The sequence below is a fragment of the Terrapene carolina genome, unplaced genomic scaffold, assembly GCF_002925995.2.
Source record: "Terrapene carolina triunguis isolate 2854851 unplaced genomic scaffold, T_m_triunguis-2.0 Scaffold112, whole genome shotgun sequence".
NCBI classification, from domain to species: domain Eukaryota; kingdom Metazoa; phylum Chordata; order Testudines; family Emydidae; genus Terrapene; species Terrapene triunguis.
The window spans coordinates 21,078,735-21,105,086 of record NW_020664463.1 but is presented as its reverse complement, the minus strand read 5'-3'; the positions used below and the strand labels follow the sequence as shown (position 1 = coordinate 21,105,086).

Genomic DNA, 26,352 nt, shown 5'->3' with positions numbered 1-26,352 from the left:
CACCCTCCTGTTTTTCACATTTTATTATTTTACATTATTCTTGACAGAACACACGATTTTCTTATGTATATGTGGTATTTCTCCAGTGGACAAAGTCATTCGCTAGATAGGTTCTTCAATCAAACTTGAAAAGACACAAGTGACCAAATGTACAGCAGATTTTTTGACCACCAAATGGGCCATGTCAAGGCTTCTCTTCCCTTCCTCAGTTGCAAATGTCATGACACTTACTATGAAGAGCTATACTTAGAAGATAGCAGGTGACAGGCACCTGCTCAAAATAAAACTGATTCTCACACAAGCTTCATTAAAGTAAAAAGTAGTGTCCAGAAAGAGCAAACTATAAACTACCAACAGATTTTTAAATAAATGTTTTACTGATACTTCGATGAGATTCATCAGTGCAGTATCGGAGCACCTATCCTCGTGTAGTGTTATTATTCCCCATTTACTAATGAGGAAACCGAGGCACAGAGAAGTTATATCTCTTGCCCAGATCACACAAGGAGTCTGTGAAATAACAAAAATAGAGCCATGTTTCCTGACTCCTTGAACTGTGCCTTAACCACAAGTTCATCCTTCATCCCCTGAAATTGTCCTCAAAAGATACCTGTCAGAAACAGGACAATAGTAAGAAAACAACATTACTGATGCAATGACAGTAACAGTACAGAACAAAAGTGGAACGTGTAAGAAAGTGCCATTTGCCATCAGAGAAATGCTACGTACAGGTACAAATAATTGCCTGTCCTCCAAGTGGACCAGGTCAGCCTTCTATTAGATGTTTGCAGTGTTGCTGTAGCTGAATTGGTCTCAGGATATTAGAGTGACATAGTGGGTGATTTAATATCTTTTATTGGACCAACTTCTGTTGGTGAAAGAGACAAACTTTCGAGCTAGAATTACATAGATAGATAGATTAGATTAGATTATTACAAACTAACCAACAGTGTAGCATTACTTTTCAAAACCAGAAGCTATAGCAGTCCTGCCTAACAGTGCATCTGTAGAGGCACGTCTCTATTCATTCGCATTTAGTAGAAGTGTTTGTGAAGGACCAAATGGAAACAATGAAAATCTTGTCTTGTGAAGTACTTTCCCTCTCAACCCAGCGGATTCATACGCTCCTTATAGAGTATATTTATGACCTTCCTTCAAGCGCAGAACACATGTAAAAACCTAACCTATGGCAGTAACACATTTAGTGTGGGCCTTACATCTGATATTTCTTTGGACAAACTTTCAGACACTTGGAAATCTTATGTTTTATTCAGATCTAATTTATTATCCCTTCTTATATCCAAATGGTGAAGACATCTATCAGCCTCATTGGAGGTAAAGGGTTGTCAGGAAGGACAAGCTCTTGATTCTAATGGAATTCAGTGGGGTATGTGTGAACAAAAGATGATACCGAAGATAGGACAGCATTGTGCTTACTGAAAAGTAAAACAGGGGGCTTGTAAGCAAGGGCTGTTAGTTCATAGAATCACAGAATATTAGGGTTGGAAGAGACCTCCGGAGGTCATCTAGTCCAGGGGTCTCCAACACGCAGCCCGCGGGGTTATTTTCTGCGGCCCGCGAGCTCCTCGCGGCCCCCCCGCCCTCTCCCAGTGTTTACCTAGAGCGACTCCGGCCCAACGCGCACTGGGGGAAGGGCAGGCTCCTTGCCTGCCTGCCCTGCCCCTGCGCCGCTCTGGGAAGCGGCCGGAATGTGGGAAAGGGGGGGCACAGGGGTCTGTGTGTTGCTCTTGCTTCAAGCAGTGCCCCCAGCAGCTCCCATTGGCCGCGGTTCCCCATTTCCCGGCCAATGGGAGCTGCTGGGGGTGGTGCCTGAAGCAACAGCAACACACAGACCCCTGTGCCCCTCCTCCCCCAGGTTCTGGCCGCTTCCCGGAGTGGCACGGGGGCAGGGCAGGGGAGGGCAGGCAGGCAGGGAGCCTGCCCTGCCCCTGGTGCGCGCCAGGCCAGAGCCCGCCCCCCGAATCCATCCTGCAGCCGAACCCCCTGCCCTGAGCCCCCTGCAGCACCCCTCCTGCACCCCGACCCCCTGCCGTACCCTGCACCCCAACCCCTGCCGTACCCGCACCCCAGCCCCCTCCGTACCTGCAGCCCCCCACCACACCCCACACCCCTCCTGCACCCCCAGGGGTGGGGATTTCAGGGAAGGGGTTGGAATGGGGGTAGGGAAGGGGTGGGAAAAGGCAGGGCAGGGGCGGGGCCTCATGGAAGGGGTGGAGTGGGGGCGAGGCCAAGGGTGGCGGGGAGGAGGTGTCAGTAATGCAGCCCTCGGGCCAACGTACTAGTCCTCATGTGGCCCTTGTGGTCATTTGAGTTTGAGACCCCGATCTAGTCTAATCCCCTGCTCAAAGCAGGACCAACACCCACTAAATCATCCCAGCCAGGGCTTTGTCAAGCCAGGCCTTAAAAACCTCTAAGGATAGAGATTCCACCACCTCCCTAGGTAACCCATTCCAGCACTTTACCACCCTCCTAGTGAAATAGTGTTTCCTAATATCCAACCTAGACCTCCCGCACTGCAACTTGAGACCATTGCTCCTTGTTCTGTCATCTGCCACCACTGAGAACAGCCTAGGTCCATCCTGTTTGGAATCCCCCCTTCAGGTAGTTGAAGGCTGCTCTCAAATCCCCGCCTCACTCTTCTCTTCTTCAGACTAAATAACCCCAGTTCCCTCAGCCTCTCCTCGTAAGTCATGTGCCCCAGCCCCCTATCATTTTCATTGCCCTCCACTGGACTCTCTCCAATTTGTCCACATCCCTTCTGTAGTGGGGTGACCAAAACTGGACACCATATTCCAGGTGTGGCCTCACCAGTGCCAAATAGAGAGGAATAATCACTTCCCTCGATCTGCTGGCGATGCTCCTACTAATACAGCCCAATATGCCATTGGCCTTCTTGGCAACAAGGGCACACTGCTGACTCATATCCAGCTTCTTGTCCACTGTAATGCCCAGGTCCTTTTCTGCAGAACTGTTGCTTAGCCAGTCGGTCTCCAGCCTGTAGCAGTGCATGGGATTCTTCCTTCCTAAGTGCAAGACTCTGCACTTGTTCTTGTTGAACCTCATCATATTTCTTTTACCCCAATCCTCCAATTTGTCTAGGTCACTCTGGACCCTATCCCTACCCTCCAGCATATCTACCTCTCCCCTCAGCTTAGTGTCATCTGCGAACTTGCTGAGGGTGCAATTAATCCCATCATCCAGATCATTAATAAAGATGTTGAACAAAACCGGCCCCAGGACCAACCCCAGGGCACTCTGCTTGATACCGGCTGCCAACTAGATATCGAGCTGTTGATCATTACCCGTTGAGCCCGACAATCTAGCCAGCTTTCTATCCACCTTGTAGTCCATTCATCCAATCCATACTTCTTTAACTTGCTGGCAAGTATACTGTGGGAGATCGTATCAAAAGCTTTGCTAAAGTCAAGATATATCACGTCCACCGCTTTCCCCATATCCACAGAGCCAGTTATCTCATCATAGAAGGCAATCAGGTTGGTCAGGCATGACTTGCCCTTGGTGAAGCCATGTTGACTGTTCCTGATCACCTTCCTCTTCTCCAAGTGCTTCAAAATGGATTCCTTGAGGATCTGCTCCATGATTTTGCCAGGGACTGAAGTGAGGCTGACCGGTCTGTAGTTCCCTGGGTTCTCTTTCTTCCCTTTTTTAAAGATGGGCACTATATTTGCTCATAGTTCAGAAACCCAGAGAGTAGAGACAATTACTACCAAAAAAAGTGATCTATAGGTTAAAAATACAAACAGGACTTCCATCTTAGACTCAAAGGGAAGATTGTACAGAGCCTGGAATAGGAAATTCAGCCTCCAGGTAGGGACCACCTAGAGGTAATGTAAGTTTTTATGTCACTCATTTTGTGTCCTTCTCTGAAATTTTGAGCCCAGTCGATCATGGTCCTGCCCCTTGCGCAGTCATTAACTCCAGTGCAGAGTGGATATGAAATGCTTCCATTCTGATTTGAAAGCATTTTACACCCACTTTGCATTTCTTTTGCAGTGTGTAAATGACTGCATGAGGTGCTGAGCAGCAATGAATCAGGCCCACCGGCACTAACTGGACCACAGCAAGCTGAGAGATGGACATGATCACTGCTGTATTGTAATGCTGCCACTGCCATTATACTCAGACCACAGTGTGAAGCAGAGAAGGTTAAAAACAACAGTCCCCATAGAGTTTCATGAGCCTAGCTGCTAGAGAACACAGGCAATGCTTTTAAAACTACTGCTGTCCTATTAGCTGTAATAGAATATGTGAACAAGAATGTTAAATCCACTTCTTAGCCAGTGTAAAAATATAAATAAACTGGTAATTTAGGGCTTTTGAAGGGGAGCCATGAATTCTAAGATTTACCTCAACAAAAACAAAAAACAAAATCCAAAACAAACCTCTGTCAACAAATCCCAGCTACTTTGAAAAAGAACTGCCAGCCACTAGATTTCGGAATACTTGCCCAGCTATGTTCTAGGGTGCCTGCAGATGGGTGAGATATGACAAAATAAAAGCAAAGTTTGTAAAACTTAAACTATTTGCCAACGATCCGTTCCTATAGAACTTACTCACAATGCCTGCTACTACTAGAAGTCACTTCTACTCCTACTGAATAACAGTAATAAATTAATAATATTTATCAATTCAAGAACATTTTTCATCTGTCGAGCCTGAAGAACTTTATTAAGGCAGATAAGTATCATTATTCCCATTTTACATATGAAGAAACTGAGACACAGAAAGGCCACAATTTTCAAAAGCTTGGGTACATACCTCTAACCATCTGAGTGCCCAGCAAGGAGCTCGAATGGGAGCTGGCAATTAGTGGATTTTCCAAACTGAAATATGGAGAGAAGGCTTTGGATTCTTTGACCATGGGATGGTGTTCCAAGAAGGAGGACTGCTAAGCAGAGATGGGCTTCACCTAACGAAGAGAGGGAAGAGCATCTTCGCAAGCAGGCTGGCTAACCTAGTGAGGAGGGCTTTAAACTAGGTTCACCAGGGGAAGGAGACCAAAGCCCTGAGGTAAGTGGGGAAATGGGAAACTGGGAGGAAGCACGAGCAGGAGAGCGCAAGAGGGGAGGACTCCTGTCTCATTCTGAGAAAGCGGGACAATCAGCGAGTTATCTTAAGTGCCTATACACAAATGCAAGAAGCCTGGGAAACAAGCAGGGAAGACAGGCAGGGCAGAAAAGGTGGGGGAGTTGCATTGTATATAAGAGAGCAGTATGACTGCTCAGAGCTCCGGTATGAAACTGCAGAAAAACCTGAGAGTCTCTGGATTAAGTTTAGAAGTGTGAGCAACAAGGGTGATGTTGTGGTGGGAATCTGCTATAGACCACCAGACCAGGGGGATGAGGTGGATGAGTCTTTCTTCCGGTAACTAACAGAAGTTACTAGATCGCAGGCCCTGATTCTCATGGGAGACTTTAATCACCCTGATATCTGCTGGGAGAGCAATACAGCAGTGCACAGACAATCTAGGAAGTTTCTGGAAAATGTAGGGGACAATTTCTCGGTGCAAGTGCTGGAGGAACCAACTAGGAGCAGAGCTCTTCTTGACCTGCTGCTCACAAACAGGGAAGAATTAGTAGGGGAAGCAAAAGTGGATGGGAACCTGGGAGGCAGTGACCATGAGATGGTCAAGTTCAGGATCCCGACACAAGGAAGAAAGAGAGCAGCAGAATATGGACCCTGGATTTCAGAAAAGCAGACTTTGACTCCCTCAGGGAACTGATGGGCAGGATTCCCTGGGAGAATAACATGATGGGCAAAGGAGTCCAGGAGAGCTGGTTGTATTTTAAAGAATCCTTATTGAGGTTGCAGGAACAAACCATACCAATGTGTAGAAATAATAGTAAATATGGCAGGCGACCAGCTTGGCTTAACAGTGAAATCCTTGCTGATCTTAAACACAAAAAAGAAGCTTACAAGAAGTGGAAGATTGGACAAATGACCAGGGAGGAGTATAAAAATATTGCTCGGGCATGCAGGAGTGAAATCAGGAAGACCAAATCACACTTGGAGTTGCAGCTAGCAAGAGATGTTAAGAGTAACAAGAAGGGTTTCTTCAGATATGTTAGCAACAAGAAGAAAGTCAAGGAAAGTGTGGGCCCCTTACTGAATGAGGGAGGCAACCTAGTGACAGAGGATGTGGAAAAAGCTAATGTACTCAATGCTTTTTTTGCCTCTGTCTTCACGAACAAGGTCAGCTCCCAGACGGCTGCACTGGGCAGCACAGCAGGGGGAGGAGGTGACCAGCCCTCTGTAGAGAAAGAAGTGGTTCGGGACTATTTAAAAAAGCTGGATGAGCACAAATCCATGGGGCCAGATGCGCTGCATCCGAGAGTGCTAAAGGAGTTGGCAGATGTGATTGCAGAGCCATTGGCCATTATCTTTGAAAACTCATGGTGATCGGGGGAGGTGCCGGATGACTGGAAAAAGGCTAAAGTAGTGCCCATCTTTAAAAAAGGGAAGAAGGAGGATTCGGGGAACTACAGGCCAGTCAGCCTCACCTCAGTACCTGGAAAAATCATGGAGCAGGTCCTCAAGGAATCAATTCTGAAGCACTTAGAGGAGAGGAAAGTGATCAGGAACAGTCAGCATGGATTCACCAAGGGCAAGTCATGCCTGACTAACCTAATTGCCTTCTATGATGAGATAACTGGCTCTGTGGATGAGGGGAAAGCAGTGGATGTGTTATTCCTTGACTTTAGCAAAGCTTTTGATACAGTCTCCCACAGTATTCTTGCCAGCAAGTTAAAGACGTATGGGCTGGATGAATGTACTATAAAGTGGATAGAAAGCAGGCTAGATCGTTGGGCTCAAGAGGTAGTGATCAATGGCTCCATGTCTAGTTGGCAGCCGGTATCAAGCGGAGTGCCCCAAGGGTCGGTCCTAGGGCCGGTTTTGTTCAATATCTTCATTAATGATCTGGAGGATGGCTTGGACTGCACTCTCAGCAAGTTTGCAGATGACACTAAACTGGGAGGAGTGGTAGATACGCTGGAGGGTAGGGATAGGATACAGAGGGACCTAGACAAATTAGAGGACTGGGCCAAAAGAAACCTGATGAGGTTCAACAAGGGCAAGTGCAGAGTTCTGCACTTAGGACAGAAGAATCCTATGCACTGCTACAGACTAGGGACCGAATGGCTAGGCAGCAGTGCTGCAGAAAAGGACCTAGGGGTTACAGTGGACGAGAAGCTGGATATGAGTCGACAGTGTGCCCTTGTTGCCAAGAAGGCTAACGGCATTTTGGGCTATATAAGTAGGGGCATTACCAGCAGATCGAGGGACGTGATCATTCCCCTCTATTCAACATTGGTGAGGCCTCATCTGGAGTACTGTGTCCAGTTTTGGGCCCCACACTACAAGAAGGATGTGGAAAAATTGGAAAGAGTCCAGCAGAGGGCACCAAAAATGATTAGGGGGCTGGAGCACATGACTTATGAGGAGAGGCTGAAGGAACCGGGATTGTTTAGTCTGCAGAAGAGAAGAATGAGGGGGGATTTGATAGCTGCTTTCAACTACCTGAAAGGGGGTTCCAAAGAGGATGGATTTAGACTGTTCTCAGTGGTACCAGATGACAGAACAAGGAGTAATGGTCTCAAGTTGCAGTGGGGGAGGTTTAGGTTGGATATTAGGAAAAACTTTTTCACTAGGAGGATGGTGAAGCACTGGAATGGGTTACCTAGGGAGGTGGTGAAATCTCCTTCCTTAGAGGTTTTTAAGGTCAGGCTTGACAAAGCCCTGGCTAGGATGATTTAGTTGGGAATTGGTCCTGCTTTGAGCAGGGGGTTGGACTAGATGACCTCCTGAGGTCCCTTCCAACCCTGATATTCTATGATTCTATGATTCTATGACCATTCCAGTATTTTTGAGAGTCCAGCAGCTTGATCATTCCAAGAAGACAGGATGGGTGAAGGGCCTGGTCTGGAGAAACAGTGCACAAACAGCATTCTCAAAAGCATCAAGGTTTTCTCAAGAACTGTTCCAGGCCCTCGAAGATTAATAGTTCCTGAGGCAGGAGTGTGCCAGGAGGCACAAGTTAAAGAAATGTCCAGTGAGAGACAGGCGGTGGAAAGGGTACTATCCTAGGATTGGGGGGTGTTGGTTTGAGTAGAATGGAGAGTAGGGGCTGCAGTGCAGCATTTGACTATTCTGTGGAGATGTGGGAATGCAGGGAAAAGAGACAGCAGGCAAAAGAGGCCAAAAGGAAAAGGCACCCTTCATCCTCCTAACAAGGTCTACGAGCCTTAAAAGAACTTCCTTACCCTCACTGAGGCACAAGGTCATACAGAGGCACAGTTACCCTTGAAGCCAAATATCACCTTTGTAACGAGTTGAAGGGGGAGCTAGACAGGCCGACCCAGCGAAGCCAAATCCTCTCTGTCCCAGTCAGGTTCGCCATTGTATTCACCATCTTTCCACCGTATCCTTACATAGGGCCATCACAGACTCTGCCAACCTCAGCCAGTCAGCTGCTTCTGTATACCTAGATGACTTCCTAAAATGCTCTGATGTGCAGAGTTAATGACAACAGCCCTGACTGACCATTGAGTTACTTCAGTGTAGGTACACACTGGCATAAAACTTGAGCTAGGCACTGGTGAATGAGGCCCCACATTAGTTTCCTTCTAGACAGCCAGAAAGTCAATACAACTATAACAAGTTATATTTAAAAGTTAAACACTTAAGATATCATTTTTAAAGGCAGAACATTTGATTTCAGACTGCTTTGACACATTGGGATTTCTATAGCTCCCCTTTCCTTCTCCCTCCAATAAAATATTAGATAATGCTGTCAAAACATATTTTCTTAGTCACAAAGTCCTTGTGAAAGCCACAAGAACAATTTGAAATCATCTTGCAGGACCCTGGACAGTTTGGGAACCTGAAAAATCAATAATTTACCTACAACTTAAGCAGAACCCCTTTGTAATAATCTTTATTTAAAGATGTAAACCTTGCCTAGTGTAAATACTTTTCTTAAATATTTGCCTCTTCTCAATTTCCCCTCTCCTCAAACTATATGAAATATGTGTAACGATTAACCCAGTAAAAAAGACATACAGAACTGACTGTACACAGTACAAATGATGAAACTGTCTTCTTCCTCTCTTCTGTCATTTATTCTCTATTCCATACAATAGCTATATCAAAACATAATGCAAACACGTGTATTGTAGAATAAAAGCTAAACAAATGCAACTGCTGTTACCTTAGGCTGGATTCTTCTGTTTCTTCTCATTTGTAAACAACACTCATTGAAGAAGCTGAGATCACAACAGTTTTTGCCACTCCCTTCTCCCCCCATACTGGCAATTCTCCATGTTTTAAACCTGTCTCCCTGACATTTTTCACTTTTCACTTTTAAATCCCATACCATCGTTTGCCTAATCCAAATCTGTCAAGCAGGCCCATCTCTACAAATAATAATTTGACCACTTTTACAGCAGAGTTCCTTGGTATCAATTATATATTCCTTTACTACAGTTCCTCAGCAGTGCCATGAACCAAATATCCAACACAACTGTGAACATTAGCATATTTGCTGAGGTGCTAGGAAGTCTTTGAGGATTTAGTGCCAGCACAACATGTTCATCAATTAGGCTCAGCATGATTGCAAAACTGTCCCTTGAGATGCAAGGTGTATCATTTTCTTTCCATTTTTTTTTAAAGAAGCATCCTTAGCTTTGGCTCTACTGCTGTAAACAAAAACTCCTTGATTCATAGTTTCAAATAATGTATCACCCCCCTCCAGCATCCCATCTATCAATGAAAATTGAACTGACTGCTTTTCAGTAGTCCCGCTTCTGCTTATGGTTTAATCTTCCACCAGCCTTGACAGCCTTTTAAGCTTTCCATTAGCAAAACAAATGCTTGCAGAAAGCGAGCAGCTTAGGTTTGGAATACTAAGGAAACAGACTTCAGTGATCTTTTATTCAGTACTTATAGCAAATCTCTGTGATCTATTTTTATATTCTCAGCAGGATCCAGAAGGGAATAACTATCAGTCTCAGTTCATCTTGTCTCTGTATTTTCCTTCTGAAGTTGATAATAGCAAATGTTATAAGGCGACGATGCATGGACAAGGTCTTTTACAAAAACAAAAAAAGGGTAACAGCAACACAAATAATGTGACTCTGAGCTCATTTCTAGGTTAGATTAAAAACAAAATATCCAAGTCACATTGACAGTCTTTGTGAAATGTTGAAATTGGAGTTGTCAAAATATTCCAGTCAAAACTTTATTTTTTTCAACAAAAAATGGCCTTTTGTCAAAAATGAAAATTTTCATAGAATATTTTTTTCAAAATGTTCTGATCTTTTGATGAAAAAATGAAACCCCCAAAACAAGAAAATTGTTTGTTTGGTTTTCCCCCTTGTCTTTCTCCTTCTTCCTTCCCCCTTTTGCAATGGAAAAAAATCAAAAAGGGAAGGGAAAAAAGAAAAATGGTGAGAATAGGGAGAGAAAGGAGGGAAAATCCAAAATCTGAAAACCAAAAAATTACTATTTACTATTATAAAAAGTTGAAGTATTCCAAGAAAATGATTTTTTTCAACATTTTTTCCATAAAACAAATTTAGAATTTTTTGACAGGTGGAATCTCAAACCATGCAAAACATTTTAGCGGATTAGAAATCTAGTTACTTTACATTACTGAAAAGTTACCAATGAAAAATAATAAATGCAATGACGTAAGCTACAAGGTCCAAAATAAAGGCTAGATTCCACCTATCAATGCACATGTTGCTCCAGTTGAAGTCCGTGGATGCTCTGTGCCCCCAAAAGTAGTATTTGGGGTTTAGAAGAGGTCAGGAAAACAGCTGGGAAAAAATGAATGATCCAAAAAGATATAACGTCTGTCCCAATAAGGATCTAAGTATTTCATTGTAAAGACACAATTGAAATAAGTATTTGAGTTGATGGGCAGTTTGATAGAATTTTTGCTTTTGAGATTGTCTCAAGCTTGAGACAGCCTTGAGTTTGAGAACATTTTGAGCCTGTACCTGACCCAGAAAATTTTGAGACAGCCAGGAGGCCTCAGTTAAGGAAAGCTGTTGTCTAGGAGGTCTGAGCTAATGACATCTGTGTCCAAGAGGCAATAATCCAGAAGCCTTCAGATGAAAGAAACTAAGACTTCCAAAAGCAGAGCAGAAGACCACAAAGTTTCTTTTTGCCTATTTATCATCAGAACGTGAGAGGGGAAGCTGCTCTGTCTCTGCCAGGATGAGCTGTGATATGATCCTCTCACACAAGGCAGTGATGAACATAACTGACTGGCTATCTGTTTAAAGTCTTCTTTAGCCAACTCCAGATAGAACCATGAGGATTCACCTGAATTGAGTACAGTAAAGAAAAACCTCTGGGATGTGCACATAGTTGTGGTAAGAATGTTGGCAGGACAATAGACTCACTAAAGTGGAATTCTATCACTGTCTTGGAGAAGAATCTTGGATGACTGTGTAACACCAAATTTAGTATAAGGTGGATCAATCAATAGGGCTTAGAGCAAACTGACTCTATGCAGGCCCTCTCAGAGCTCCAGAGAGGCCCAGGCCACTTCCAGCTTTTGAGGCTCCTAGCCATAATAAAAATAACAAATGATGACACATGGTCTAATCTTGTGCCATCAGAACCAATATATTTTTATTAATATATAAGAACATTTTAAAATCTTTAATATGACAATATCTATATCAGTTAACAAAAAAATGATGTCTTTTACCAAATCACATCTCTTATTTGCTTAAATTTGCAGCTCTAAGCTGAGAGGGTGTGTCACATTTTGGTCCAATACGAATGTGCATAAAAATAAATTGCGAAACTTATCAAATGCCAAAAAATTAACAAGTGTCTAAATTTGAGACTCCCTTTGAGCTTGAGGCCCAGGCCAAATGGCCCTCCTGGCCGCCCCTCTGATTGGCCCTGACACTATGAACTTAATTCACTAACACCAGGAGATTAACCTTCCACGAAAGAAACTCACACCTACTACCGGTAGGTGGTTCAAAAGGAGCTTTTGACAGTCTGGGTAGGTTCACATTAATTTTCCATGACACAAAACATTTCTTAGTGGGATGTTTCAAAAGTGTCAAGTTCTTTATGAATCTGACAACAAGATGCTGCTGAAACTCTGGTGTACCTTTGACTACCTCATGATAGGTTGTAACATCTGTCAGATGAACCCAGATGGAATTAATCTATAGTTTCAGACTAATGATGAAAGTAGTTAAATAGATTTTGTGTGTGTGGGGGGGGGGGGGAGAGTAAGTCAAAGAGTCCATATGGACTTGTTTGTACCATACCAGAAACTCTATCATGTGACAATGACCTAACATCATATATTGCTGTAACTGAAATAATTCCCAATAGGAAAATAATGGGAGCTGCTGGGTGCTGAGCACTTCTGAAAATCCTACCACTTCATTGCCTAAATGGGAACTGACATGTTTTGAAAATCTAACTCAGTGTGACTTGCCCATGGTCACACAGCAAATTAGAGCCAGAGTTGGGGAAAGAATCCAGAGCTCCTGACTCCCATTCAACTCCATCCCTAAGGCCAGTGTTTTCCAAACTTTTGAAAGCTGAGCCACCCCTTCAGGAAATTGAAATCCTTGTCCCTGGCAACCGTAACTTGTGTTGTTAAATTCCTGCCCATCTTAATGTATACAGCTTCTGTGCCCCCTTGCTAGTCCTTCACCCCCCCACCCCCTGCACTTTGAGGAACACTGCCCTAGACAATCCTCTTCTGAGAAATTTTTCAAGAGATATTATCTCTTATACAGTAGTATCTAATATTCATAGTGTTGGTCTTGCAGATCATTTACTATAGCATTTCATGTCATTAGAGTTCTCCGAATACACTCTTCTCGATAGAGCCGCGTTCATTTGCTTTTCTCCTCAACGTAAGTCGGTTCATTCCACCATTAAAGATATGGCTAATAAAATGAAACTGAAGGTTTATTAACAATGTGTGTAATGCTTGAAGCACACTTTGGTAACCCAATGGTTTATATCTAAATATCCTTATTGTTTCATGTATAAATAATTCTAAAATATTCCTGCAAAGAGCAGCATAAAGTGTTAGGGCAAAATTCTCCTCATAGCCCCACATAGATCTTTGCTAATATTCTATCCTCGCTACCTGCTGGAATTCCCAGAGGGTGAAATTGTGGTGCTGAGAGCTACCCTGCAACTATGAAGAGAGAATTTTCCCACTAGATATAGATGGAAAAGGGTTGTACTAATCAAGCTAGGAATCACTCCCTTGGGGTCATATCTAATATTAGTATATATATGTAAAAACACATAATTCTAGAAATCTATCAAGTCATTTCTCTAATTACAACTGCTACGGTTATCACCATAAAAAAGCTCGTATATAGAGTTAGGTGTATTTACTATAGTGTAATTACAAATTAAATGTAATGTACACATTTGGGCAAACAGCTCAAAAGATGAGTAGACTTTGATCTGAGGGATACCAAGACCATCTTCCCATTTTCCAGTGACGGTGTCACTAGACAAAGATATCCACTGCTGAAGCGCAGACAGACCCATTGTCAACAGGTGGGTGCCGAAGGTGATTTCCTTTGGTTACTTCCCTTAATATATGATGGTGGTTCTGCCCATCTGTTCTTTTGTTCTGAAAGCAGAGTCACCTCCAAAGTCTCATAAATTACAAAGAAGATGGTGCTAATAGATCCAGCCATACTTTGAATGGGCTACAGATCATATATGTTGTGTTGTTGCAGTGTTTCGTGTTACATGTTAAGCATTGACTGTATAATGCTGCACTGGCCCCAAGGAGATAGTCTATGTGTAGCTTCAATGATTCATTCTGTGTCTCCTCTGAACCAGGGTTTGAATGCTACAGTTTGCAAAGAGTAAACCTTACATTGGTTGCTTCTGTCTCAGAGAAGCCAGTATAAATTAAAGCTCTTGACAAATTTCTTGTTCCATTTTATGACCACCATGAGTTAGAGACATTCCTCTTAGCACAGCTGGCTGCATCAGCTGGAGTGACTGATATTACTGTTATTTTTATTAATTATTTATATTAAAGTACAACTGAGATCAGGGCTTCATAGTGCTAGATGCTTTCATATAGACAGTGAGACAGTATCTACCCTCAAGAGTTTACAATCTAAATAGACAAAATAGGAAGAAAAGAAGCAATACTGAGACCCAGTAACACCATCTTTTAAGTACTGAGGAGGATTTGGTACCAAGATAACTAGTCTGGAGATACAGCCAGGGAAACACTGAACAACTAAAGGGTTAACTGGCAGGAGTCTAAACTCAAGTGAATTGTTCAGAGGAGTACTCTAATCCTGATAATCCTCTAATCCAGGGGTCACAAACATGTGGCCCGCAGAGTTATTTGCTGTGGCCCACTAAATTCCCCTCACCTGCCGCGCCCCTCTCCGCCCCCAGCGTGCCATGTCCCCGCTCCTCTGCCTACCTCCAGGCACGTCCCGCCACCAAACAGCTTAGCGCTTTCCAGGAGGGAGGGGGGAGGAGCGGGGAGCCACGTGGTCAGGGGAGGAGGTGGAGAAGAGGCAGGGCAGGGGCGGCGATTTGGGGAAGGGGTTGGAATAGGGACAGGGAGGGGGCGGAGTTGGGGTTGGGACTTTGGAGAAGGGGTTGGAATGGGGGTGGGAAGAGGCGGGGCAGGGGCCGGGCCTCATGGAAGGGGTGGAGTGGGGGCGGGGCCAGGGGCAGCAGGGGTAGGGGGTGTCAGTGATGCGGCCCTCGGGCCAATGTACTAGTCCTCATGTGGCCCTCATGGTCATTTGAGTTTGAGATCCTTGCTCTAATCCTTAGGTCAGCATCTACCTAATGTCAGCTGGAAGAGTGCCTACAAGGCATCTTTCACACTACTTTGTTCCTTCAAATTCCTACAGTTCAATAGTTCAGGAAATCTATGCCGCTTGTCACTCTGTAACCAAATGTTGGTAGGACAAACCATGCCCCGGTAGGGCTGAGAAACTGTGGCTCTACTGCGGATTCCAGGAACTCTAAGGGACTGCTTTCAAACTAGAGTAACTATCTTACGCCCAGCCAGAATATCGGAAGTTTTAAAGGGGTGCTGTCAATTTAAATTTTATATACTTTAAACAAACATATTTCTATTATTATATTATCACCTTAGTTTATTAAAAATGAAATACTTTTAAAATTCAATTTATATATCACTGTTTATTCTCTGTTTCTTTTTGCATTTGCCCCAAGGTGGAAAACAAAAAGAAATTAAGTCAGTGTCATATTTGTTTCTGGTCAGTTTCACTTGCACATTCTTAAGGTTCAGTCCAAAACCCACTGAAATCAATGGAAGAACTCCCACTGACGTCAATAGATTTGGATCAGGCCCTCAGTGCTGCAATGTTTGGGTTTCAAATACTGCAGAGGAGAGCTTATTTGTTTAAAATACAAGTTTTCATCTGATTAAAAAATGACATAAATTTTCTATTGGTCTTCGGTTTTATAAAAAAAATTGTGTTTAGACAATTTAAAATTTGGGACAAATTTCAGCTGATTATGTCCTTTTAAGCTACATATAATCTCAGAGAACCAGATTCTGCTCTAAATCGCACGTGTGTAAATCCACAATAACTTCACTAAAGCCAAACAAGTTGCTCTGGATTTAAACCAATGTAACTGAGAGTAGAATTGACCCACTGATTTCCCATTTTCTCTAACCTTCTCAAGTAGGTACTTCTGATTTGTCTGCAGCAAGATTCCTTTTTTGATTTTGTATATCGGGTAATTGTCTTCATTGACATAAGACTTTATCTGATTCTGTCTTTGGACTGCAGGTGTCTGGTCTAGTAGAGACTGTAATGAGAACAGATCACACTATTTTGTATCTGTATCTCTATGCATATATTTCAAAGTTATTAAATGAACAAAAACGTGTTGTTTTACTTTTGAGGGAATGTGCTTCTTCTGTATGGATAAGCAACAAAAGTTGCTCTTATGGCTAGTCGTGTATCCAGTGAATTATTATGTATAGCTGTTATCATTTCATTGCTTACCAAGGATACTTGAATACAGTCTGTCTCACTTGATGGGTTTTGATCTGTTTTTCCTTTGCATACTGAATGACACACATCTCCCCTAGGAGTCCTTCCTGTTGGATGGAATATCAATACAGAGGGCAATAAATTCATTAGAACAATGTGAAATAATAGTGCACTCAAGTTACATAGGGAATTATATCAAACTCATTTCTCTGGTAGGTGGGTAGCTATATGTACTCATGTCTAAAAGGAGTAACCAGGGGATTTTATTACTATATAACTGTTCTTCCTCACCCCGTTCTCTGACTACTGTCTGCTAGTCCCTCTTGTCAAGTCATGTCTCAAATGAGGTTGTAAGTGCTTCAGGGCAGAGACTGCATCTTTTTATTTATACTGTAAAACACCTAGCACCCTTTTGGGTGATGCAAAAACAATTAATAAAATAATTATAATTAACAAAGTAATAGTGGTAGGGTTTGTGAAAATACACGGTGGAATAAGGCATGCACACACAAGTAATGCAGATACATTCAGTGTATTATGGCCTATATTGCATTTGATTTGCTGTCCAAATTTCTTGAGTTTTTATTTAATTTCACTTATTATGATTGATTGGAGTTATTATGTATTATCTGAATTACAGTGGCACTTGTGCTAGGTGCTATAATTACATTAAGCAAATACAAAAATCCCTGCCCCAGAAAATTTACAATCTCACATACAAATGCAAGAATGAGGCAAACAGAAGGGTGGGATAGGGGAGGACGATGAGGTAATAATGAAACAATTAAGTTTTTCACAGTAAGAAGCAATCACATCTTACCACATGCATAGCCATGGTTGATTGGTAGGGTTTTGTAGCAAGAAGCATTTTGAGAAAGTTACTGAATGAAGATCAGATTTAACAATAGGGATGACATTTTCAAAATAGTCCAGCTAAGCTCCAAACGTAAAGCTTGAGAAAGGTAGATCACTAAGCACCAATTCATAGTGAACAACAGGAAACTGCAAAGTGCACATGCAAAAACCTGAAAATGTTAATCCTTCATATCCTATTAAAACTCCAGAACTGGAGGAAATCAAGTTTCAACCAACAAAACAAATCAGGGATTGCATTTCTTGGCAATTGTATCATGGCTGGCATGGCCATATGAGGTGCAAGATATGTGGCAAATGTAGTTTAAATTAATGGACAGATACAATAGTCAGATTTGAATATGCAGTTGGACTGTCTAATGATTATTAGGAAATAGAATGTATATATAAAGAAAAATAAAGACAACTATACCCATATGTTTTTTGTTTATATCTAAAACTAAGTTCAATGGGGGAAGTAACATGCTTATATAATGCAAGTTCGATATAAACAAATGTAGAGCAACACAGAGAGGCCCAAGAGGACTTAGCAATTATGGATTCATTCAGTAATTTAAACAGCTAAGGAAAGGGGTGGAGGAAACAAAGGAAAAATAATTTGGGATATTTTCACCTATATTTAGTTTTTTTAAATATTCCCTATAATGCATTAAAAATTATTTTAAAAGCACTGGCTGATTCCGGATCCAGCTTTTCCGTGACTTTTGAATCTAGCACTTTCAGCTTCAGCTTCATCCAAAGTCTCTGTATCTAATACTTCCGATCTTGGGCTGAAGCCACTGTCAGCTCCAAGCTAAATGACAATGAATAACAATAGAGAGACAAGATGGGTGAGGTGATATATTTTATTGGACCAACTTCTGTTGGTGAGAGAGACAAGCTTTCGAGCCACTCAGAGCTCTTCTTCCTGTCTGGGAAAGACACTCAGGGCTTGCCTACACTTAAAACCCTACAGTGGCACAGCTGCACCACTGTAGTGCTTCAGTGTAGACACTACCTACGCTGAGGGGTGGGGGTTTTCTCCTGTCAGCGTAGGTAATCCACCTCCCGAAGAGGTGGTAGCTTGGTCGACAGAAGAAGTGTTCCATCAACCTAGTGCTGTCTACATGGGGATTTTGTTTGACTTAAGTAAGTATTCCACTCTGGAGTGTGGATTTTTTACACCCCTGACTGACATAGTTAAACCAACCTAATTTCCTAGTGTAAACCAGGCTGAGAATGTCAGAGCTAAATACACAGTGGAACAGATTGTTTAGCATAAATAGTTAACACATGTTCTAAGGGATCATTCAAGGTGAAGTGGCCTGTTCACACCTCTACAATCATAGGACAAAAAAAAAGGCAGGGGGAGTTAGGGAGTAGCTCTGTTTAGCTCGAAAAGTTCTCTTTCACCAATAGAATTTAATCCAGTAATAGATATTACCTTACCCATCTTGTTGCTCTAATATTCTGGAACCAACACAGCTATAACACCACTGCAAACAATGAATAGCAGTGATCCTTAATAATGCTATGTTCTGTGCCCATTCAAGATCACTGCATTTCCTCATGGGCCACTCCCTTTAAAGGAATATTGCTTAGTTAAGAGACAACATAATTAAAAACTAAACAGAAAGCTTCAACTGTGTCAAAAGTACCAGAATAAATATTCTGGGTCATAAAATTACTATATGCACTTTGGGCCTTTTCTTTATTGTGGATCTTTTCCACGGGTGGATGGATGTGTACTCTAACTATTATACTGCCTTCTCTTGTTCAAGGAGTAGGTTAGTGTGGACTGGGGTAGGGTGACTGTCACTGCCTCTTGGGGTGATCTCTTGAGGAGCCTCAGCTTCTCCTGACTGACCATCCTTAGTTTGCTCTCAGTCAGGTCAGTTCCTGGACCCTCACCTTCAATTAAGCCTGTCAGTCCTTCACTTTTTGGGCTTGCGGTCTCTTTCAGTCTCCTGACTGTTTTCTTTGAGGTAGCCACCTTGCTGTCCCAGGCCCTTCTGACTCCCTTTCCGTCTCTGTACTCTTGCCTTTATCACCTCTATCCATGCTTGGCAGCTCTACCTACATGGGGGTGTGATCAAGCTGCTTGCTTGTAAACAGGTCAGACTCTCCTCCCCCCTCTATGTTCAATATGGGGTTTGTAGACCTAATTACAGTGACATTCCAGTAAATGCCCATCAAGGTTTCTTATTTTGACCATGCAAAGAAAAAAAATCACAAAAATGAGCCACGCAATGGAAATGTATGATGGAGGTTAGGCTGCACCCACAGATGTGAAAATAAAAAAGTAATTTGACTTCTCCATCATTCCTTTTTTTCCTGCCTCAGAAATCATCAAGTGACAGTATGGTGACATAGTCAAATACTTTGGCTTGGTTTTAAAGAGCTGGATAATTTTGTTTACCAAATTTTGTGGCAATACAAGCTAAAAGTTAAGCAAAGGGAAGCTCCCACACTTCCAGGACTGCACAGTTTGCCAAGCGTGTCATGGGGGGAATTGGTCACTTTCCTTGGAAGTGTAATTTATTAACCACTGCCGAGGGTAGAAAGCAGAGCAGATGGATTAGTAATCTGATATGGCAAATTCTATGTTCCTAACTCTTCTGTGTCTAGAAGAACATGTTTACAGCAAAGTACACTTTTCCACAGAGAGTTATATTCCCCAGTCACTATGAAACTGCTTACCTTGAGAGGAAAACTTAAGAAAGCAAGGGATAGAATTTTCTCAGTAACTGGTTCACTATGGAACTCACTTGCAGAGATCAGAAATACCACAAATCTCACCATTTGCAGAACAAAGCATAAAACATGTTTTACCAACTAAAGAAGAAGATTCACTAGGCTGCCTCAGGGAAAGAAAGAAGTAAATGACTGCATGTGGGCCTTCGTATTGTGGTGATAATTTTTATTAGATTCTCCCACACTATGGTGAGGAGACCTACTGATTAGGTTTTTTTTCCTTAAAATTAAAAATATATTGAGGCATTTGAAATGGGACAAAAGTAGAACTTCACACAAAATGGACTTTGCAAAGAAATATAAAATAAAAAAAGATTAATTTTTGTTCCTATAAGCCTTGACAGATATGAATTGAGAGAAAAACTCAATGATAGAAGCAAGAGAACAGACAATTAATCCTGACTGTCTTTTCTCCCCCTCCCACCACCCACACAAAAGAGGATGAAGAGCCATGTGGAAACTCTTGGTAAATTGACAGTGGCTCAAAATTGACAAGGAAGGCTACAGCAAACTGCATTAATGGAGACATAAACCTGAAGGACAGCACATTCAGCACAGCAATCAGTCACTTGTAAGTAGGACATTGTATTGTTTTTAAACTTACATTTTATTTTTGTTATTGACAAAGCATGTGAAGAGCTAAGCTACAGAACAGGTAGCAGAAGTAAAAGTTTCTAATCCCATTTACACTGAGCAGATCATTTACATTGGTAGGGAAGTGTGTTTTAGTCCTGATTGGAAAGAACCACTTATAAGGATGAGAGGATACATCAGTCTCCATAGCTTCATTTCTTATGCTCACTTCTGAGATTGCCACCGGTCAGGCCAGCTGTCCTACAGGAACTGAACTGAGACCAGTAATTCATGTCACACATTCATTGGCCACAAAACAGCCATCAGTAGGAAACAACTTTGAGTTATTACAAATCTGGGGCAATTTTAAACCAGTTACCTACAACTAAGAGGATCCATATCTGATTACCACTTCCTTAAGGCATGCAGTTCCATTACATCCGCTTTGAGTGAGCCCTTTTCTGTAGCTTTATGAGGTACAAACACATTCTCTTAAAAATGGCACTATATCTTTTCCTTCAGCTTTTTGGTATGGAAAATATCAAGAATAGTGGGTCTATCTATTGTATTTATATTTCCTAATAGAAGCTCTAGAGTAGACCAGTGGTCCCCAAATGTTTTACGTCATGCCCTCCCGACTCCTAATATAATCTGCCCGTGCCCCCGTGGTTGGGAGCCAGGGGTCGGGAGCCAGGGCCAGAAGCGGGGCTGTGGTTCGGGCCAAAGCTGAGGCCGCAGATGCAGCTGGGGCCGTGGCTGGAGCAGAAGTGGGGCCGGGAGATGGACCACGGTTGGGAGCCGAGGCCTGGGCCAGGAGCGGGGCCAGGCTGCGACTGGGAGCCAGGGGCCGTGCCTGGGGACAGGAGCCAGGGGCCGAGGCCAGAACCAGGAGCGGAGCCATAGTCAGGGCTGAGGGCCGCAGCTGGGGGTGGAGCCAGAGTGGAGCTGGGGGCAGAGCGGGGCTGGGTGGTGCTCCCTCCCTGCCCCCTATGGGGGCTGGTCTGGGCCCTGCCACACCCCACCCCAAATGTTCTTCCCTGCCCCTTTAGGGGTCACACCCACAGTTTGGGGACCACTGAGCTAAACTAACGGTGTAGAATAGGTTTTAGAGAATACAGTTCCCATCTTAATGCATGAAATACATAAGACTTTCAAGGTTGTTACAAGGCAAAGGCTATTATCCAAAAAAGGCCATTTTAACCACCATTAATTTAGCCATTTTCCAAAGTAATACAACTTAGAATACAATTTACAGAAATTCTGAAAGGCTCCCATTCATGCAGATTTTGATCTGCAATGCCTTTGCCTCAAATGACAGTGTCAAATTGTCAAGATGGCAGCTTCCTAATTTTTTTTTTTGTAAATATATTTAAGACATTTGTAGTTTGTTTTTTAATCATTTAGGAGCCTAAATCCCATTTTCAAAAGTGACATAAGCACATAGACCCAAAACCTTGAAGATATTTAGGCTCCTAATTTCCACTGATTTCAGTGGAAGTTAGGAATCTAAATACCTTTGAGGATCTGGGCCTTAGAGCCAAATTTTAAAGTTATTTCAGTATCTAGGTGCCTAATGGGATTTTCAAATGTGCCTTGATTCCCAAAATGGGAGTTAGGTACCTGGACACATTTGAAAATTCCTCTAGGGGCCTTTCTGCAACTTTAGGCACCCAAATACCTTTTAAAATCTGGTCTTTAGGAGCTTAAATCTCACTGAAAGTCAATGGGTCTTAGGGTATGTGCTGCTGTAGCACCATAGTTTAGACCAGGGGTAGGCAACCTATGGCATGTGTGCCGAAGGCGGCAGACAAGCTGATTTTCAGTGGCACTCACACTGCCCGGGTCCTGGCCAGCGGTCCGGGGGGCTCTGCATTTTAATTTTAATTTTAAATGAAGCTTCTTAAACATTTTTAAAACCTTATTTACTTTACATACAACAATAGTTTAGTTATATATTATAGACTTATTGAAAGAGACCTTCTAAAAACATTAAACTGTATTACTGGCATGCGAAACCTTAAATTAGAGTGAATAAATGAAGACTCGGCACACCACTTCTGAAAGGTTGCTGATCCCTGGTTTAGACACTTCCTACAGCGATGGAAGGGGTTTTCCCATCAATGTGACTAATCCATCTCTCCGAGATGCAGTAGCTAGGTCAATGGAAGAATTCTTCCATTGGCCTAGGTGCATCTACAATGAGAGTTAGGTTGACCTAACTACCACACTAAGGGTGCAAAATTTATCACAGCCCTGAGCAAGATAGCTAAGTCAATCTAATTTTTAAGCACAGACCAGGCCTTAGATGATAGTCTGTGTTGCAAGTGCTGTTATTGAACTGAGTACTCAAATGTGACTTGAATGAATATATATCAGGCACAAAATCCATTAAGAGGCAACATCTCAGTGGGAGCAAAGCACTTAAGCACCTGCTTAACTTTAAGCATGTGATTAATCCCAACAGTACTACTCATGCTTAAAGTTATGCAAGTGTTTGTTTGCTGTGCTAAATTAAGGCATTAGTGCAGTCTCAGTTTACAGTATGTTGCATATGCACATGTAAATTTCATTGACTAATGATAACTAATAAAAAATATTAAATAAATTAACTTTGCTTTTGAGGAGGAAGGGTCTAAGACCATCTTGAATTAGCACAAGAAAAAGTTTTGCTTTATCAAATCTATATCTCAGCATCTCCGGAGAGTTTATATCAGCATGGAAAGGTGTTAGGCACTTGATTGAAACCAGTGGGACTTCTCACATTAAGGCAAGCAGGATTTGGCCAAGAGGGAGCTAAATAAGTAGAGCCCTGCAAATCTGTGGATATCCACTTTATATCCTCAGATATCCACGGACCATGTTTGCAGATCACGTATCAGATGCAGATACAAATTTTATGTCCACACAGCGCTCTGTAAATAAGTGTTTGAGAGAGAGAAAGAAAGAGAGGAAGAAAGAAAGAAAGAACGAACTAATGTTTTTTAATCAATAGTTTGATGCTGCAAAGCCTCACTCATGTAAGTAATTTATATTAATTTAAATAAAAGATTACATATGTAAATTTTGCTTCATTTAGCTCCAAATGAAAAATCTCTCCCCTTGTGGGGAGGGAGGTTTGTGTTAGAAGTTATGCTCTAGTGTTGCTATTTCTACAGAAATAGATCTTTTATAAATGGGTTTTTTTATGACTTGAGGGAAATATAGTAATAAGACTCTCTCATGTATTTTTATAAGCAATTTTAGTGAGGATACTTTCTCATTTAAATATCAGGAAAGATGGTTATAATTTCATTGCTTACCATATGCACAGGAATTAATCTGACCCAAGTTGATACTGGTTTTTTCACAGTCTTGTTTCATATTGTGAACAACAGCACTTGCTTCCTTTTCCTGCATGAAGGGATGCCACGAGTGAGATAAATTCAGTGACAGTGCACAAGGTAATAATGTTGTTAGAACAACAAGAAATAATACTACATTTAAGCTGTAGGAAATCTGATCAGAAATTATCTTCTGGCAGAGGGAAGTGCATAGACAAAATCAGAAATGTACACAGAAGTCATTCAAAGGTATGCCAGGTATGTCGGCTTACTGATGATATAGGTCTGAATTTGGGTACCAGGCACACCTCTCACTGCCACCCAGTGGTTTAACGGATGGGAGGCTTGACTGGATCTGCGAGGTGCAGACAGGTTTAGAATGAAAGAAGGAGTGTACACAAGGATAGGTCCCTCGTTCCCTGGTGTTCCGCAGCCCACTGGCCGGCCAGGGAAGTGTGACCCATTGGCTTTGCCTTTCCACAATCGTTAATTTAAACCCAGGGTTTCTTGAGCACCTGCCATTACCTTAATGACACTCTCTCCAACTAATCCAGGAGTGGCATTGAAGAGCTCTGCAGGGAGATGACTTTCAAACCTCTTTGGCTGGAAGGATGGGTCAAAAATAAAAAAATTACAAAGGAGAAATGTGAGTAGGCCTCAGAGGAGACACACACACACACTTTCCTCAAAATACACTCATTTCAGTAGAGCATATGGGCCTAATTCTTATCTCACACCAGTGTATATCATACCTTCAGTGAAGTTAATGGAGTTAGTAGTTAGTGCAAAACAGAGAATGGAGTGGGAGAGCCTGGGCTTCCCTTATCACCCCCCTTATCACAGAAGGGGCATAAACCTCCTGTTCCACCCCTCCCCTCAGGACTGAGGAGAGGATGGAGAGGTTGAGAGCCCCAGGATGAGGGCGAGTCACCCTCATGGGTCTGGAGGTGGGTTTGAAGTGGGTGTCAAATTGCAGGTTGCAGAAAGAGTCTCTATTATGCTTTATTATCATAACTATTATTTAACAGTTATGGTAGTGCCTAAAAGGTCTCAACCAGCTAGGTGCTGTACAAACATGTGGTCAATTTCAGTTCCTGCCCCAAAAAGCTTACAGTCTAAAAGACAAGACGTACCAGGTGGACAAACAAGCAGGTTAGGGCAAAAGAAAAGAAGTAACAAATATAACAGGATGTGCAGAATTCTTATCCAAGAATTTTGTGTCTTCTTTACTACTTAATTTTTATTACTTTTAAACTGTAGTTGCCTTTGGCTCAATCATTTTTGAAATTTGTCTGTAACATCCAAAAACTGAGCCTTATGTACCCAGTGTTAACTGTATATTGAAATATTGTTGAATCTTTTATAATTGTAGGTAGAGGAAAGTAAATACAGGCTTTTCTCCCCAGTGTGGCTGTGAAATCCAGCTTGTGCTAGCCAAGTTAATTTTGCCAGTTCTAACTCACATATTTACCTGGAAATGGTAATCTCAAAATACAGCACACTATATAACGGGCACAGTTCTAGCCTTTACACTCTGTGTGCCATGTTCAGTACCTTCCGTACAGGCTAATGCTGGCTGTATAATCAGCAAGCCCCATTCCAGCATTAATAGCTATGCAGGTAGCCAGAGTGCACATCTTATTTCCAGCATCCTCTTCTGTTCTGTTGGACCAATGAATCCTCCTGCTAGCCATGGGTACGAATGATTGATCAGACATTTGGACCAAGGCCAATACCGGGACCCTGACGGCAACTGCAGTGACAAGCCACAATCAGTTTCACTGTGTATGTACAAGCAGAATTTGGACAAACTGATGAAAGTGAAAATCATAAACACCAACAGTGACAAAAGACAACCAAGTCACCTGAAGATTGGTACCATAGAGTCCACTGGGAACTCAGAGACCAACAGTATGTTATTATGGGGGAAAAGGTGACTACCAGTAAGAGCAGACGTTCCCTGATCACTCAAGAAAGTTCAAAGAAGAGTAAGAAAGCTATGCAATCTGCTCCATTAAATTCAACATAGTTTCAGTGGCCTAGAGACCAGCAGAACTAATAGTGTCTTGAAGCTGTCAGATGCAATTGGAATCGATTGTTAACACAGATAAGATTTCATTTGGAATGTCAGCGCTCTCTAGTGTTCCACTCTCACCTCTGCAAATCTTTCATCCACTCACTCTCCCCAGTTTCATCACCACATTACCATTTTCCCGAGTTTGCCCAAGGAAATTCATCAAACCCTTCCACTGAGCCTTAGGCAAAATACATTACAGTAATAATCAATAGCAGTAAAATATGCACCATAGCATGGCTAACACCTATCACAGTAGGTTAAAAATGTGTAAGTGACCATGTAGATTGACAACTCTAATTTATTTTCAGAGCTATTTTTTTTCTATGTCTCACTAGGCTAGGAAATCAGTTCCAAAAGGAAAAAGAAGACTATTTGCCAGTGGGGGCGTTAAAAATAGCTTACTTTAATATTAATTATCACTTTTTGTTTTCACAAGGAAAGAAAACAAATAGCATCTTTTAGAGAGATGGTGGATGTTCCCCCCAAGGCTCCTTTGACAATGAAACTCAAGTTGACCTTGGGCATGTCGCTTTGCTTTTTTGTGCCTCAATTTCCCATCTGTAAAATGGGGCTAATAGCACTTCCCTCCCTCACAGGGAAGTTGTGAGAATAAATACATTAAAGATTGTGAGGTACTCAGATACTATGGTGATGGGGACCATATAAGTACCATAGAGAGAAGATGGGGAGAGGGAGCTGGGGACCACTTTTAAAT

The 26,352-nt window shown here is 42.3% G+C and overlaps 1 protein-coding gene across 1 annotated transcript in view; it reads right to left on the bottom strand.

Annotated features, from left to right (window-relative positions):
- DYRK4 (dual specificity tyrosine phosphorylation regulated kinase 4) overlaps positions 1-25,254 on the bottom strand; it is a 71,983-nt gene extending 46,729 nt beyond the window's left edge. Inside the window, exon 1 of the mRNA XM_029911668.1 lies at positions 25,115-25,254. Within this exon, the coding sequence (XP_029767528.1) occupies positions 25,115-25,254 (140 nt within the window). The remainder of the gene's footprint in view (positions 1-25,114) is intronic.
- Positions 25,255-26,352: the final 1,098 nt, after the last annotated feature.